Source organism: Orcinus orca, chromosome 19, assembly GCF_937001465.1.
Source record: "Orcinus orca chromosome 19, mOrcOrc1.1, whole genome shotgun sequence".
Lineage (NCBI taxonomy): Eukaryota > Metazoa > Chordata > Mammalia > Artiodactyla > Delphinidae > Orcinus > Orcinus orca.
Genome location: NC_064577.1, coordinates 18,236,200 through 18,254,423, shown reverse-complemented (window position 1 = coordinate 18,254,423; position 18,224 = coordinate 18,236,200). Strand labels below are relative to the sequence as shown.

General features: G+C 47.6%; 1 protein-coding gene across 2 annotated transcripts in view; it reads right to left on the bottom strand.

Moving 5' to 3' along the window:
• Nucleotides 1–7,658, bottom strand: part of CENPV (centromere protein V) — a 32,863-nt gene extending 25,205 nt beyond the window's left edge. Inside the window, exons 1-3 of one of the 2 annotated variants that reach the window (XR_007473663.1) lie at nt 7,197–7,658; nt 5,077–5,175; nt 3,801–3,870 (exon numbers count right to left, since the gene is read on the bottom strand). Coding sequence is in view for 1 of the 2 variants with exons in the window: in XM_004266811.3 (XP_004266859.1) it covers nt 3,801–3,870; nt 5,077–5,175; nt 7,197–7,567 (540 nt within the window). In the remaining variant the exon portion in view is untranslated. The remainder of the gene's footprint in view (nt 1–3,800; nt 3,871–5,076; nt 5,176–7,196) is intronic. The other variant, XM_004266811.3, reaches the window with a different exon arrangement.
• Nucleotides 7,659–18,224: the final 10,566 nt, after the last annotated feature.

Sequence of the window (18,224 nt, the reverse complement as noted above, 5' to 3'; positions counted from 1 at the left end):
TGGGAAGCAGCCGCATAGCACAGGGAGATCAGGTCGGTGCTTTGTGACCCCCTAGAGGGGTGTGACAGGGAGGGTGGGAGGGCAGGAGACACAAGAGGGAGGGGATATGGGGATATACGTATGCATAGAGCTGATTCATTTTATTATACAGCAGAAACTAACAGAACATTGTAAAGCAATTATACTCCAATAAAGATGTTAAAAAAAAAACACCTTAATAGAAGCCTAAGGTATATGCGTATTATAGGTAATTGAAAGTTATAGTTAATTTGAGGGCTAATACAATTTTTACGTCCAAAAAAAAAAAAACAGTGAGCTAATGATATTGCATGTGTAGAGAAACACTCACTCGGATATGAGTCACAGGAATGTAAACCCATAAATTTGGTAACATCTACTAAAATTTTAAAATGCACATATTGTTTAACACAGCAATTCCCCTTCTAGAAATGTATCCTGCAATTAAAATTCCGTATTTTATCCAATGAGATGTATGTAGATGTTAACGCAGCATTTGTAAAAGCTAAACGTTAGAAACTCTGAAACTGTCCATCAACAGAAGACTGGTTAGAGCAATCACGGACGGGCATAAAAATGGAATCTCAGCAAGTTTTGAAAAAAATAAGGCAGTTCTACTTACAAATACTACTAGGGAACAATCTCCAAGGTTACAAAGTTAGGTGCAAAGGCAAGGTTTAAAACAATTTGTGTAGCATACTAACATTCCTATGTTTAAAAAGCATACATACATCCTGGCATGTGCTTTTAAAGAAATAACCAAGAAAGCAGCAGCTTCTCTCCAGGGAGACACTGGGGGGCTGAAGGGTCAGAGCTTTTTACGGGTCTTCCCCGGCCACCACGGGAGACAGGCCCTCAGAGCTGCATCGAAAGACTGTTCCCAGGGGGGCCTCTTCTCACCCCACAGGGAGGCCGCAAAGAACAGCCAAGGGGTCCCAAACCTTGCAGAGTTATCTGGGCGTACGGTTTCCCCCAGGAAACCCTCGGGAGGCCTGAGAAGCCGGCTCACAGCCTCCTGGAACTCATTCAGCACGAGGGCCCACCGGTGACACGCAGACCCCGTCCCGTAGTGTCCACATGTCCACCTGCCTGACCCCCACCCTGCTGGCCGCTACAGCGCGTGGTCCATCGTCATGACGCTGCTATACACTCACCCTCCCTGCTCGCTTCCGTCTTCCTGCCCAATGAGAAATCACCAGTGTCCCCCACGTGGCAAGTCTAACGGTTACTTCTCCTGACCCCCGGACTCTTGCCCCTCTGAACCTGCCCCGCCCTGCAGGCTCTTCCTCCCTCCCCACCGGCCACCCTTCTCAGGCCCCTCCGCTCTGCTCCCTGTACGTGCTGGGTCCTGGGCCCCCACGTGTTGGACTGCACCGTCTGCCCAGCTGCCCTCACCCCACGACTCCAGACACACACGTGTGCGGCTGCCCACCCCCTGGCTCCGCCTCTGTCAGCGCTCACGACGCTTCACCTCAACCTTCTCAAGAACCGGATATGAGTCCAGCACCTTCCGCGCTGGCTTCTCCCCCAGGACCTGGCATCTCCAGGCGACCGGCTGCTCGGAGGCCCAACCTCCTTCTCCGCTCTTCACACCCCGTCCTTCCTCTCGAGCAGCGGCTCTCAGCGCGTGGTCCCAGGACCAGCCGCGTCACTGTCACGGTGACGTTTGCGAGAAACGTCCATCTTGTGCCCACCCCGCCCCCCCAAGACCTGCACAGTCAGGAGGGGGCCCAGCGATTTGTCTAACGAGCCCTCCGGTGGCCGTGCACAACCTGGACTCCGAGAACCACCCGCTCCAAAACACATCTCCATTGACCACTGTCTGCCCGTCCCCACGGCTGCCACCCTCTCCCAGCCGCCCCCCCCCCGCCCCCCGCCTCCATACTCACCTCCTCACCATCCTCTCTGCACGCGGCGGCCACCGCGCGCTTTTCAAACACTGAAGCACATGTCGTCCCCGCCCCGCTTAAAACCCTCCCCAGGCTTCACTCTCCAGAGGACAAAACCTGTCTCCTCATCCACTCCGGCCTCTCTCCAGCCCCAGCTTGGTCCGCTGGTTCACCTCCACCCTGCGGCCACGAGGGCCACCATGCAGCTCCTCGGACACGCCAAGCGGACCCCCGGCGCCGTGCCCGCCCCGTGCCCAGGACCCCCGTGCCTCGGCATCGAAGCGCCAGAGGGGCCTGCCCTAGCCGCCGAGACTCGCCACCTGCCAGCCTCCGTCACGCTGCCCCGCTCCCACCCTCCACTGGGCACTTCCGGGCCTCGTCCCGTTCCTCTGTCTCCCCCATGAGGCGTGAGGTCCCAGGAGACAAGGGCCCTGTCTGCCACGACAGCTGTGGGGTTTCAGTGGAACGCAGCCTGGCACACAGCAGCTGCCCCATAAACACTGCTGAATCAAGGAAGGAGGTTTGTACTTAAAGAACAAACGGAAAACTGCTCTCTCCTTCACCAGGCCGGGCGGAAGAAGAGAGCGGGTGCTCCAGACGCCAGGGCGGCCGGAGAAGCAGGCCCAGGGGGGGTGGGATGGCGGGGGCGCTGCCAACTCCGAGGCCGCGAGACGCCGGCCGCCCGCGTGCCTTCGGGAGCCGCCTGTCTTGGGGGGCTGGGGCCACAGCCTCCAGCTGGCACCCGAGGGGGGCTCGCGGGAAAGGCGAGGGCAGGTCTGCTGCCCGCTGGCGCTCCCACCCCGACCAGACACCCACCCCAGGATGGAGGGCAGACACAGACAAGGAGCCACCCTGGCCTGAAGCGTCTGGAATTAAATCTCAGCTTTTCCTCCCAGACACTCACCGAGGGGCCACTGCATGCCGAGGCCCCAGGGCCAGGAGCGCAGACTCGACCAAAGGTGGTTCCGGGAAGCCCTCCCGACCCGACAGGCACTGCGCATGATGCCCAAGGCAAGGCGTCTGTCGGGCCCGGGGCGGGGCAATGGGAGCAGAGGACAGGCCAGAGCCCCGCCCCCCCACCCCCCCCACCCCCCAGGGAGCAAAGCCTGCCGAAGCCTTTTTTAAACCGGAGATTTTACTTCCAGAAGAATTGATCCAAAGACATAATGTCTAAACTGTCAAAGATTTATACACAGGGAGGTTTACGACAGCACTGCACTCAACCTATAAGTTCAAACGTAGAAGGTCGCTCGTGGTACATTCATGCAACGAAATATGCTACAGACACAGCAAGAAGTCTGTAAGTAAACTATGAAACAGTTGTAGGTGCGGGGAGAGGCCAGGGGCATGAGGGCCAGTGGAGGGGAGGCCTTTCACCGTGTATGTATCTACTCTGTACTTTGCAAATCTGGTACCAAGCACAGAAAACTCCCCCAAATACTAAAGTTAAAAATCTTTTCAATCATTTATTTTTCATCGGGAAATGATAAAAGTCAGTTATAAAGCAGATAAAAAGGTAAAATTCTACCTTGATAAAAGCACACATGATTTATTTAGATGTATTTCATCCATGTCCAAAATAACATGCAAGGATATTCAGCAGAACACAACCAGTGGTTACCTTTGATTGACAGGATTTGGGTGATCTTATTTATTTTTGATTCTCTGTGTTTGTACATGTTTCCACTGTAATATCAAATATATATCCAAAAATACTAGGTTGGCCAAAAAGTTCGTTTGGGTCTTTCCATAACATCTCACAGAAAAACTCAAACAAACTTTTTGGCCAACCCAATATAAAGGGGGGAATGACAGCTGGGTGACAGGGGAAAGCATACGGCCCGGGAGGCCCCCTGCGCCTGGCACCCTGTAAGCCCCACTCACGACACTCACCTTGAGGAGCTTGAAGCGAGAGGCGGGAACAATGAAGTGTCTATTCTGCTTCTTCTTGCAAATACTGCAGCTACAGAAAGACAAGAGCAGACCTCGGACTGTGAACGACCACCTGCACCCTCTGAGTTCCCCCCGGGGCCCAACCTGCCCCGTCCCAGGAGCCAGCTGACCCTTGAGGTGAAGCCCCTTGCAGCGCCATCCCAGGAAGGGCAGCTGGGGCAGGAGGGCCAGCGGCCTGGGGCCTCTGCTGTGTGTGTGCAGGAGGGCCCACGGGTCCCACAGCCAGCAGTGCAGGCCACGCACCCCTCAGGAAACCAGGACCCGGAGAACCACGCTCCTGCCGCCCACCCTTGGTTTACTACGGTGAAGGGAACTGCTGGATTCTGGAGACAGTAGAAAACAAGCAGCAGGCAGAGCTACGACCTTCTGCCCCTGGGGTATCCTCACCAGAAACGGATAAGGAAGCTTAGGTTTCCCTCTGTCCTCATCTGCACATCACAGAAAGCCCAGCTCCACGTCAAACAGGTCCTCAGAATCACATCCTCAGAATTAAATATAAGTCCCCCCCCCCGTTTTAGTCCACCTTTTAAAAAACTCTAATTTCGTATAAAATCCTCTAACAACTTATTCCAGGGGCTGCTTCTTCAATCTGGACCGCACTGTTTAGCAGCAGGGTCAGCTCCCCGTGGGAGGAATTCCACAGTATTTATTTATTTATTCTTCACATGTAATTCAGGCACCACAGCACCAAGGGGCAAAAGGACTGGATACTGTTGCATAATCAGTTACACACCAACTACGGGTCAGACAGAAGTCAGAGCCTGGAGACCCTGTTCTATCACAAGGCCTGGGAGGTGCTGACAGCAGGCGCTCCACCGATCCTGGCAGCACTGCCTGCCTCACCTGGAGCAACGGGGCCAGGTGGCCTGGGGCATGGCAAGCTTCCAGGTGCATACGCCCTGACCTCACCTCACCTCACCCAACTCCCGAAGACTCTGCTCAAGGCCTTTCATTCAGTGCCCAGCCGCAAGGTCTCTGGGGAAGCACTCCCACCGCCAGCCCCCAGCCCCTGCACCGGTGTCTCTGGGGCACTCTGCTGGGCACAAGTCGAGGGCCCTGCTCCACATCCCCTGGGGCTGTGCTGCAAGACTGAGCTGTGTCCCACACAGCAGGCTGTTATTTTTAGCCTCCCCCAGTCTTTAAAACCTTTTTCATTAATGAAAACATCTAACACAACTTCTAACGTCTAAGCAACTTGGGAAGAGAAAACACTCACTTGCAGTCAAAGATGTGCAGGTCTGCCGAGGCCCAGACTTCAAAGCGAACCGCCCCACAGTGGCAGCCTCCTGTGTGTTTCACCAGGCCCTGGTATTCACTGAAGGGAACACAAATCAGGAAGATGAGGGTTTCTGAATAGTCAGGCCATGGTTGAAAGAAAGAAGCAAGATGGGACAGAAGTCTTTACGGGACAACCAGATGCGTTCCTGCTTCTGAGGAGGCACTGTCAGTTTTATAAAAGGATTCAGTACCTTCTTTGCATGTGAGCTCTTTTTTCCACTTCTATTTTGTTAAATTGTAAAATAAAGCATTCCAAAGTATGGAAAAAAGAGAACTGGGTGGAGGACCCTAATCCAGCCACCCGGACGTTTTTATTTACATGGCAAATACTAAGATTTTTTACAAGTGAGGCACTGGGGAGAAGGCAGTAAACAAGATACAGCATATGTGGTCCTGGCCACAGGGACCTGGAGCAGCCATCAAACAAATTAACTGACTATTTACATGACTTGTGATAAAGGCGTACAGGCCGCCATGAAAAAGAAAGGAGACCTGACGAGTCCGGAGAAAGTTAACAAAAGGCTCCCGTAATTCTGCTGTATTCTCCTCCGGTATTTTGCATATACGTGGTTTTTTACAGAGCTACCCGTACACGTTACGTACAACTTGAATCTTTTTAAAACTTATAAGTCAGGCCCTTCGTTGAACATTAAGATTTGATAAATATCATCCAACTGCTTTCCAAAAGGGCTGAACACTCTTATCAGTAATGATTGAGAAAACATTTCACTGAATCTTCTCAAGCAATAATTACAGGAAAAACAGCTCGCTGCAGTCTTATTTTGCATTTATTTGGTTACCAAGACTGAATGCTTTCTCACGTTTCTGTACAAGTTGACTCCGTTAATTTGATGTATTTTTTTCTGCAGACACAAATAATGCTTACGGTAAAAAACGCAAACATTACAGCATTTGATAATGTAAAAAATGAAAGTCTCATAAGTCCTAACACCCAGAGGGATCCACAGTTAACTGTTTGCTCTATGTTCCTGAGATTATTTTCCGTACAATAACGTTTTAACAATAACATCGATTATCGTTTAATATATTTTTAATTTACTGAGTTTTGGTTTTTTAACAAATGTATGTGACTTGCGCCAATCTGATAAGTTAAAAAAAATCTCACCCTTTCATGTCAACATTTTAAAATCTTTTTCTTGGCCATTTATCAGTTTGTTTTAAGGTATAAATTCAAACTTTTGTTCTACGTTTCTGACATATTCCCCACACTGAGCAGTAGCTGGCACACCTTAGCTCAAAAACACTGAATGATGATGTATACTGAAAAATGTTCAGCCTATAGTCCAAGATGATGAACCAAAAAGTGAAGCACACGGAAAACCCAATATTCCATCTCTGAGAAGACTCGTCCTAATGAAGAGAATTTCTTACAGAACAAGGACAAAGGAACATTTTTGCTCAAGAAAAGGAGTAATCCTCAGGTTGCTATGCAATTGTTAGGTTGCTTTGTTTTCTCTTGGGTTTTCTAGCATAAGACGACGGATTCTGAGATATTTAGGGCGCTAAACTACTTCTCGGTAGCACAACTGTGCTACGGGGCAGGGGCCCCATCTGGAGACGACGAGGCGCCCCCCAGGGCTAACAGCTCACTGCGAGCTCCACGGACCCTCCGAAGTCCTCCTCCGGCCGCCGGGGAGCCGGGGTCCTCGCCCCGCGGCGGCAAACCCGGGGGACGCGGAGCCCCGGCCCTCGGGCCCCCGCGGCGGTTCCGAACCCGAGCGGCCCGCGTGCTCCTCCCCGCCGCCCGGCTCCGCGCAGCGCGCGCGCAGTAACAGGGGCCACCGGCCTCCCGGGCGGCTCCGAACTGTCCCAGCGCCTCTCACCCCGGCCCTGCCCCCTCCCCCAGCCGCTCTCCAAACACACGTGCGCAAACACAAAAGCAGCTCGGGGACCGGAGAGCCGGGCCGACCCTCTTCGCGGGAAGGCCGCCGCCTTGGCGCGCGGCGCTGGCCGAGCGGGGAGGCCTTTGTCCGGCCGGTGCGCGGCTCGGGCGCCGCGGGGACGTTACAGGCGCCAGCCCGGCCGCGCCGCACTCACTAGGTGTCCAGCAGCAGCTTGGCGGCGCCCTCGAAGCTGAGCCTCTGCCGCTTCTGGAACGTCTCCCAGCGCTCCCGCTGCTCGCCCAGGTCCAGCTCGGACGCCGAGGGCGCTGCGGGCGGAGGCGGGGGCAGCGGCGGCTCCGGCGGCGGCTCTCCGGCGCCCGCCTCCTGCGCCCGAGGCGACGACTGCGGCCGCCGCTTGGCCGACGGCTGCCTCGCCGCCGCCCGGCTCCCGCCCCCGGCCTGGCCCGCGGGCCTCCGTGCGCGGTCGGCGCCGGGGGCCGAGGCGGCGGCCGCGGGGGCCCTGGAGGCCCCGGACCGCTTCTGCCCGCGTGGCTTGGCCGCCGCGCCGCTCCTCGCCCGCCGCATGGCTCCCGCACCCTTGGTGCGCAGGCCTCTTCGCCGCGCGTTCCCGCTCCGCCGCGCGCCCGCTGTGCCCCGCGCGCGCCCGCCGCCCGCGCGCCCGCTGCCCCGTCTGCGCAGGGGGCGTTGCGCCCGCCTGCCCCGCCCGGCCCCGGCCCCGGCCCCGGCCCCGGCCCCCTCCCCGACCCGCTCCTGGCCACAGCTCAGCGCATCCACCCCGCCCGCCCGCCGCGGGGCCCACACCTGCGTCGCTCTAGCCGGCAGGCCCTGCGGAACCGCGCCTCTGGCCTCGGCTCCCGACACGCGGAGCCTGTTTGCACCTGCCGAGGCGCCTCCGGGGCCCTTGAACCCCGAGGGCTTCTTCCTGCCTTCCTGGGTCACCCTGAATTCACAGCCACATCCCAGCAGGGGCCCCGGGGCAACTTCATCTCCTGGATGAGGACAGCACCTTACTGGCAGGAGCCATCGCGTGCCTGAATGAGCTAATCAATGTGGGTAAATGGCCAAGCATCTGCAACTGCAGGACAGGTAGCAGCTGAAATCAGAGTTCTTAAACTTGGGCTTTCCTGCCAGATTATAAAACAGCGTCTTCAGGATCTCGATGGTCAACGGATTTTTTTCAATTTAATAAATGAACTCCGCACCAAACCCAATTATTATGGTTTTGTTGAACACAGCACCAAAGTTTAAATACAAAATCACGAGAACCACTGATGGAACCCAAGTCTTTTGCAAACCTATTTTGTTGCTCTATTTTATTCATATCTTAAAAGAAATAACATTTTCATTTACTCATTTTTCTTTTTTGTGTTCTACTTCCTTAATATCAACTTTCCTCTTTGTTAATTCTGTTTTATCATTAGTTTGATAGTTTATTGAATTAAATACATAGTTCCTTTATTTTTAGTATTTTTGTTAATAAAATATTAATGACTATAAATTTTCCTGAGTATAGCTTTAGCTGTATGCATTAGGGTTCCATTGGAGGCGTAGTTTACATACAGCAAAAGGCACATAGCTTTTTTTGTGTTCTACTGTTTTATTGAGTACTTTTAAAAATTGAGATGGGAAATTCCCTGGCGGTCCAGTGATTAGGGCTCCCCGCTTTCACCGCGGAGGGTGCGGGTTAAATCCCCGGTCGGGGAATTAAGAAGCCGAAAGCCACGTGGCCTGGCAAAAACAAAATTCATTAAAAAAAAAAGTGAGACGAAATAGATATAAAATTAAACATTTTAAGGTGTACAGTTCAGCAGTACTTGCTGCATTCACAATGCTATACGGTCACCACCTCTACCTAGTTTCAAACTCTTCTACTGTTTTTAATATTATATTTATGCCTCATTGGTAAATAGAAAATTCAATGAGTTAAACGTTGTGTAGATTTCCCTCAGCAGATAACTGACATTTTACTAAATGATTTTTTTTTTTTTTTAAACAAGAGTAGCTAAAAGATACTCCATCTGTTTCACCTTTTTCTTCTGCTGCCACCTTTGGGTTGGTTTATGACTCCACTCGGGGTAAATTTCAAATAAATCTGATTTAACTTTTTAGTAAGTTTGTTTAAAAACTTTTTTACGTAGGTATTAGATAGAAGAAAGGAAGATGAAGTAGTTGATATGGCTAAAGTGCCATTTTGTGAGGTTTTTTTAGTTTTTTACTTTTAGTTTTTTTTTGAAGTATAGTTGATTTACAATGTTAGTTTCTGGTGTACAGCAGAGTGATTCAGTTATACATATATATATTCTTTTTCATATTCTTTTCCATTATGGTTATCACAGGGTATTGAATACAGTTTTCTGTGCTCTACAGTAGGACCTTGTTATTTAACCATCCTATACATAGTAGTTTGCATCTGCTAATCCCAAACGCCCAATCCAACACTGCCTGCCCCCCTCCCCCTTGGCAACCACAGGTCTGCTCTCTCTGTCTGTGCATCTGTCTCTGTTTCATAAATAAGTTCATTTATGTCATATTTTAGATTCCACATATAAGTGATATCATATGGTATTTGTCTTTCTCTTTCTGACTTAATTCACTTAGTATGATAATCTCTAGGTCCATCCATGTTGCTGCAAATGGCATTATTTCATTCTTTTATGGCTGAGTAGTATTCCATTGTATATATATATGCACCACATCTGTATTCATTCATCTGTTGATGGACATTTTAGGTTGTTTCCATGTCTTGGCTATTGTGAATAGTGCTATGAACAGAGGGGGTGCAAGTAGCTTTTTGAATTATAGTTTTGTCCAGACATATGCCCAGGAGTGGGATTGCTGGATCCCATGGCATCTCTACTTTTAGTTTTTTGAGGAACCTCCATACTGTTTTCCACAGTGGCTGCACCAACTTACATTCCCACCAAAAGGAGGGTTCCCTTTTCCCACACCCTCTCCAGCATTTGTTATTTTTAGACTTATTTTTAGACTTTTTAATGATGGCCGTTCTTTTATTTTTTTTTTTAAAGATAGATTTTATTTATTTATTTATTTTTGGCTGCGTTGGGTCTTCGTTGCTGCATGGGCTTTCTCTAACTGTGGCGAGCGGAGGCTACTCTTTGTTGCAGTGCATGGGCTTCTCGTTGCGGTGGCTTCTCTTCGGCGGAGCACGGGCTCTAGGCGCGCAGGCTTCAGTAGTTGTGGTGCATGGGCTCAGTAGTTGTGGCATGTGTGCTTAGTTGCTACACGGCATGTGGGATCTTCCTGGACCAGGGCTCGAACCCGTGTCCCCTGCATTGGCAGGCAGATTCTTAACCACTGCACCACCAGGGAAGTCCCTGTATATCTTCTTTGTAAAATGCCTGTTGACAGGCACTAAATTGGCTTCTTTGATGTATAGGAGTTCTTTATGTCTGGATATGAGTTCTGGGCCAGACATATATTATCTAAAATATATTCTCTGAGTCGTGGCTTTCCTTTTCACTTTAATATCTTTGGATGAGTAGAAATTTTTTATTTGGGGTATTTTCTTCTGAGAAAATTCAACTTGTGAATTACTTATTTTATGGTTAGAGTTTTTCGTGTCAGGTTTAAAAAAAATCTTTGTCTACCCCAAAGCTCACGATTTTCTCCTATCTTTTCTTCTAGAAGCTTTACAGTTTTAGCTTTTTTTAAAAAATATATTTATTTATTTGGCTGCACAGGTCTTAGTTGCCACACGTGCGATCTTCATTGCCATGTACGGGATCTTCTCTTTTTTTTTTAGTTGCGTTATGTGGACTCTTAGTTGCAGCATGTGGGATCTAGTTCCCTGACCAGAAATCAAACCTGGGCCCCCTGCATTGGGAGCACACAGTCTTAACCACTGGACCACCAGGGAAGTCCCCACAGTTTTAGCTTTCATACATAAGTGTATGATCCAACTCAAATTAATTTTGCATATAGTGTGAGGTAGACACTAGGTGGTTGTTGTTTTTTCCTCCATATTGAAATCCTGTGGCCTATGTCTCAATCCTCTATTCTGTTCTATTGAGCACAAAAAAAATCTGCTTGATACTCTACGTTATCAACCATATTCCTATGAAAATCCCTCAGTTCCTCCAATTTAATATTCCTAACTTCACTCCTTTAATTTTCATTCTTTCACTACTGCTCTTCTGAGAGCTAGACCAACTAATATTTTTCATATTATTCTAGTTACTCCTTGATTGAATCAAATCAACTTCATTCATTCCTAGAGTCAGACTGTTCCAAGAACATACCTTTTTAATCGCCTTCTTGGGTTTTGGGCGTGCAATAACTTTGTTTTCTCCACCTCAAGCCAACTTAATGGTATAATATCTTTAAAATAAAACTCTGGGGACTTCCCTGGTTGTCCAGTGGTTAAGACTCCACGCTCCCAATGCAAGGGGCGCAGGTTTGATCCTTGGTCGGGGAACTAAGATCCCACGTGCTGCACGGTGGAGCCAAAATAAAATAAAACCCTGGCACAGGGCTTCCCTGGTGGCGCAGTGGTTGAGAGTCCGCCTGCCGATGCAGGGGACACGGGTTCGAGCCCCGGTCCGGGAAGATCCCACATGCCGCGGAGTGGCTGGGCCCGTGAGCCATGGCCGCTGAGCCTGCGCGTCCGGAGCCTGTGCTCTGCAACGGGAGAGGCCACAACAGAAAGAGGCCCGCGCACCGCAAAAGAAAAAAAAAAACAAAAAAAAACAAAAACAAAAAAGAATGAACAAATAAAAACCAATTTTAACGGCAAAAAAAAATTCATTATTTTTTGTGGCTGAATAGTATTCTATTTTATATATATCCCATCTTATTTACAGAGTTCTTTATAGTGTTCTGCTTATGTTTTCTTCTAGGAGTTTTATGGATTCCAATCTTACATTTAGGTCTTCAATCCATTTTGAGTTTATTGTTCTATATGCTGTGAGAAGATGTTCTAATGTCATTCTTTTACATGTAGCTGTCCAGTTTTCCCAGCATCACTTATTGAAGAGACTGTCTTTTCTCCACTGTATATTCTTGCCTTCTTTGTCATAGATTAATTGACCATAAGTACATGGATTTATTTCTGGGCTCTCATGTTTTTCATTTTTAAATTGGGCTAAACCTTGCACACACTGAAGTGTTTTCACACATACGCATACCTTTGCAACCACCACCCAGACCAAAACAGAGAACATTTCCAGCATCTCAGAAGGTCCTTTGTCTCCCCTCCCAATCAGTGCACCCAAGGATTACCACTACTCTTGCTTTATCACCATGATTCTGAACTACATATAAATGCATTCATACAATATGTACGCTTGTGTATAACTTCTTTTACTCAATGTTATGTCTGTGAGTTTCATCCATGTTGTTGTATGAATCCATGATTTGTTCATTTTCATTGTTGTGCCGTATTCCACTATATGAATATACCACATTTTATTTATTCTTTCTACTGTTGAAGGACATTTAGAGTGTTTCCAGGTTGGGGCTATTATAATAAGGTTGCTATGATTTTTTTTAAACAACAATTTTATCTTTCTGACGATCTCATGGGACAAGAATTCAGGAAGGACTTGGCTGGACAGTTCTTGCTTGGAGTCTCTTGCACAATTCACTGGGATGTCTGCTAAGGCCACAGTCACCTGAAGGCTCACCAGGCTGGATGTCAAAGATGGCTTCACTCACATGCTGCAACTGATGCTGGCTGATGGCTGGGAGATCAACTGAGCTGTCACCTGGAGCACTTACCCATAGCCTCAACATATGGCTTGGGCTTCCTTACAACATGGTGGCCTCAGAGAATTCAGATGTTTTTATATTTGGCAGCTCAGAGTTCCAAAAGTGAGAGACCTAGTGTTCAGGGTGGAAATTTTACCAGGATTTTTTTTTTTTTGTATTTTTATACCAAAAAAGATAAAAGCCTGCTGGGATATTGGGCTGTAGTTCCATTGAATGTGTAGACAAACATGGAGAGAAATGACATCTTACAAATATTGTCTTCCACAAAACTGCAAAGCTGAAGTAATCAAAACAGCATGGTATTGGCACAAAAGCAGACATATGGATCAACAGAACAGAATAGAGAGCCCAGAAATAAACCCACACAGTCAATTAATCTTTGACAAAGGAGGCAAGAATATGGACTGGAAAAGAGTCTCTTCAACAAGCACTGTTGGGAAAGTTGGACAGCCACATGCAAATCAATGATGTTAGAATGCACCCTCACACCACACACAAAAATAAACTCAAAATGGCTTAAAGACTTAAATATAAGACAAAACACCATAAAACTCCTAGAAGAAAGCATAGGCAAAACATTCTCTGACATAAATCATACCAATGTTTTCTCAGGTCAGTCTCCCAAGGTAATAGAAACAAAAGCAAAAATAAACAAACGGGACCTAATCAAACTTACAAGCTTCTGTACCGCAAAGGAAACCATAAACAAAACAAAAAGACAACCTACGGAATGGGAGAAAATATTTGCAAATGATGCGACTGACAAGGGCTTAATTTCCGAAATATACAAATAGCTCATACAACTCAACAACAACAACAAAACCAAAAAACCTAATCAAAAAATGGGCAGAAGACCTAAATAATCATTTCTCTAAAGAAGACACACAGATGGCTAAGAGGCACATGACAAGATGCTCAGCATCGCTAATTATTAGAGAAATGTAAATCAAAACTATAATGACGGGACTTCCCTGGTGGTGCAGTGGTTAAGAATCCACCTGCCAATGCAGGGGACATGGGTTCGACCCCTGGTCCGGGAAGATCCCACATGCCGCAGAGCAACTAAGCCCATGCACCACAACTACTGAGCCTGAGCTCTAGAGCCTGCGAGCCACAACTACTGAGCCCGTATGCCACAACTACTGAAGCCCGAGCGCCTAGAGCCCGTGCTCCGCAACAAGAGAAACCACCGCGCCCGTGCTCCGCAACAAGAGAAACCACTGCACATCGCAACAAAGAGTAGCCCCTGCTCGCCGCAACTAGAGAAAGCCTGTGCGCAGCAACAAAGACCCAACGTGGCCAAAAGATAAATAAATTAATAAATAAATTAATTTTAAAAGCCCCACTACAATGAGGTATCACCTCACACTGGTCAGAATGGCCATCATTAAAAACTCTACAAATAACAAATGCTGGAGAGGGTGTGGAGAAAAGGGAACCCTCCTACACTGTTGGTGGGAATGTAAGTTGGTGTAGCCACTATGGAAAACAGTACGGAGGTTCTTCAAAAAACTAAAAATAGAGATGCCATGTGATCCAGCAATCCCACTCCTGGGCATATATCCAGACAAAACTATAATTCAAAAAGATACATGCACCACACTACTTTCATAGCAGCACTATTTACAATAGCCAAGACATGGAAACAACCTAAATGTCCATTGACAGATGAATGGATAAGGAAGATGTGGTACGTATGTATAATACTACTCGGCCATAAGAAAGAATGAAATAATGGATGGAAGTAGAGATTATCATACTAAGTGAAGTAAGTCAGACAGAGAAGACAAATATCATATGATATTGCTTATATATGGAATCTAAAATATGACACAAATGAACCTATCTACAAAACAGAAACAGACTCACAGACATAGAGAACAGACTTGTGGTCATAGGAGGGGTGCGGGGGAGAGGGATGGACTGGGAGTTTGGGGTTGGTAGATGCAAACTATTATATACAGGATGGATAAACAACAAGGTCCTACTGTATAGCACAGGGAACTATATTCAATATCTCATAATAAACCAGAATGGAAAAGAATATAAAAAAGAATGTATACATATGTATAACTGAATCATTTTGCTATACACCCAAAACTAACACAACACTGTAAATCAACTATTCGTCACTTAAAAAAAAAAAGAAATGTAGCCCTGCTGATACCTTGATTTTTTAAAAAATATTTATTTGGCTGCGCTGGGTCTTAGTTGTGGCACACGGGGTCTTTAGTTGCGGCATGCAAACTCTTAGTTGTTAGGGCATGTGAACTCTTAGTTGAGGCATATGGGATCTAGTTCCCTGACCAGGGATCAAACCCGGGCCTCCTGCATTGGGAGTGCGGAGTCCTAACCAACTGGACCACCAGGGAAAGCCCTGACACCTTCATTTTATCCAGTGATCTGTGTTGAACCTCTGATCTCCAGAACTGGAAGATAATAAATTTGTGCTGTTTTCAGCCATTAAAAAAAAATTTTTATATATGTGTGTATATATATATATATATATATATATATATATATACACACACACACACATATATATATAGTCTTCCAATCCACAAATATATCTCTCCATTTATGAAATCTTATTTAATTTCTCTCAGCAATTATAAACTTAATATGTCTTTTGTTAAATTTATCCTAAATATTTTGCTGCTATTATAAACGGTATTTTTAAATTTCATTTTCCAACTGTTTGCTGCTAGTATATAGAAACAATTATTTTTTTGTATATTGACCTTGTATCCACTGACGTTGCTAAATTCACTAATTTTCCCAATAATTTTGATTTCCTCTTAGACCTGAGAGACTGTTTCTTAATTTCCAAACGAAAATTAAAAAAATATTTTTGTGGTTGATTTCTAACTGCATTGGGCTATAGCTAAAGTTTCTGAATTATAGAATCTCTTGTTATTTTCGAATTTATTATCCTTTTCTTTGTGGCATATAATTGATTTCTATTGACATGAAGGGTATATATATTCTCTGTAGATTCGAAATTTCTCTTTGTGTCATAATATAAAAGCCCACCTGTGAAAATCAAAAATATACATAATTGTACCTAGAGTAGTCAAAATCGTAGAGACAGAAAGTAGAATGGTGGTTCTAGGAGATGGAGAGTAATTGTTTAATAAGTACCAAGTTTCACTTTGGGAAGATGAAAAGTTCTGGAGGTGGATGGTGGTGATGGTTGTAGAACAATGTGAATGTACTTAATGCCATGGAACTGTACACTTTAAAATGGCTAAAATGGTACATCTTATGTATATTTTACCATAATTTTTTTTTTCTTTTTTTTGGTCATGCTACACGACTTGAGGGATCTTAGTTCCCTGACCAGGGATTGAACCCAGGCCCCAGCAGTGAAACTGCGGAGTCCTAACCACTGGCCCGCCAGGGAATTCCCTTTACCATATTTTTTTCTTTTTAATGTAAGTGGGCTTTTTTGGTTCTAGTCTAGCCCCTAAAACCAACATGACAAGGTCTCTGGTGACCCCAGTTGTGGAGAAACACGTCCAGCGTATACTGTGCTGGCAGAAAGAGGACAGGTAACACTCAACTTTAAAGGGAAAACACAAAAAACCCTGGCAAATCTGTACAGGATTTTAGGAATCTGAAAATAGTACAGTGTGTTCGATTTGCTTTTTTATAAAGCACAAGTTCCCATGATTTCGGCCAGAAGTGCTAGAAGTATAGAAGCATAAGAGAGTAAATAACATTGCCCTCCAAAGGCAAACGTGCTTTTCAGATACCGTTTGCCTGTGCTTGAGACTAAGGTGCCTGGCTGTTTTAGCTCGAGGGAGTGTGCAGAATCCGTACTGGCCACCAGGGGGCAGGAGTCCCTGTGTCGTGCAGACCAGGTAGGCACAGGCTCGGGGAGTTAGTGCCCACTGTCAAAGGCATCATTTTGTACCCGCAGGCGTGCGGGAGGCTACCTGCAAGCTTTCCAGCTACCTGCAGATGGGGAAAGCACCTGACAGAGGTTCGGGTGGCGTCCTTCTCAACCACAGGAGGGGTAACCAAATCTCTCAGCTCCTGGGACAGGCCTATTGCTTTCCTTGCTGCCATTGATATCAACACCTACATCCCTCCCTCCTACGAACATGCCAGGAGTGACTTCTGTTTTCTGGGCATATGCAGGGCCACCACTAACTTTTGTGCCGATTCGAACAAGAAGACTCTTCCTTCCGGGCACACAAGCTGGCAGGCACAGGGCTTGGCAAGCTGACTGATGCTGCAGGGTTAGAGAAAGCTCCCCTCCTTCCGGGCAGCCCCACGCGGTGGCCCTGGGACGGTCCTAAGTAGCAGGCACTGTGCCGAGAGGCACTTCGGCACAGGGCAGGCACGGTTAGCGTGCACATTTTTCTGCTGTGGACACTGAGGGTGTAAGTAACTCAGGCTCACAGGGCCAGCAGGCGGTAGAGCTCCCGCCAGAGAGGAGGGCCATGGCCTTGGCGGCCCTAAAGTCCCTCCCACGTCCCCTGCGCCCGCGGAGTCCCAGCCGCCGCACAGCCTCGCCGAAGAGTTCCCTGCTTCCACAACCCCCGCCTCCCCGTCTGCTCCCTCACAGCAGCAAGAGGCATTTTTTCAGCTCCTTATTTTTGTTTTGTTTTTCTTTCTTCTTTTTCGAGGAAGCAGCTGTTCCTCCTTTAACTTACTGGGTTTCACGTGGTACCGAAGCCCCCGCCCGGACACCCCTCAGGGCCCCGCTGTCCCGAGTCAGGGTCTCCCGGGCGGGGCAGGTGGCGGGCAGCCCTCCAGCGCCCAGGGGTGCAGTGGGCATGTCTGGCTGCCCATAAATACCTTTCCATAAATACGGCCCAGCTTTCTCCAGGTAAACAGGCTGAGCTGCAGCAGTCCCCGGGCCTAGCACCGGAGGAACCTGCTCCGAGGGCAGGGGCCCCGCGCCCGCACCTGCACCCACACCTGCCCGCAGTCCCGCCCCAGGGCGCGGCTTCCTCCTGACTGTGGTGCCCGCGCCCGTGCCGCAGTAGCTCCTTGTCGTTAGAGGAACTACCGTACATAATGCAAACGTTCAGCTCAAATAATATTAATAAAAAGAGTGCCCAATAGCCATTTCGCGGATGTTGCCAACGTCTTCCTCCCTGCTCCCAAAGAGGTAACCGCAGTCCTGACTCTTGTGCTAATCTTTATCACACGTGTATATGTACATCTGAAGAGGATGCTATTTAGTCTCGTCTGTTCTTGAATTCTATGTTAAGTGGAATAATACTGTATGCATTTTGCTGAGACTAGTCTTTTGTGATTCATCCCTGTTGACATATGTAGTTGGAGTTGATATATGTTCAGTGTTGCTTAGTATTCATCATGTGAACATCCCACAATGTCCATTTCACTGTTGATAGAGAAACATGTTTAGTTTTTGCTATTGTGAACGTTCTTGTTCATATCCCCTGGGGCAGGTATGCAAGGGATTCTCTAGGATAGAGTGTTTAAAAATCTTTTAAGACAACTTGATTATGAGTACATG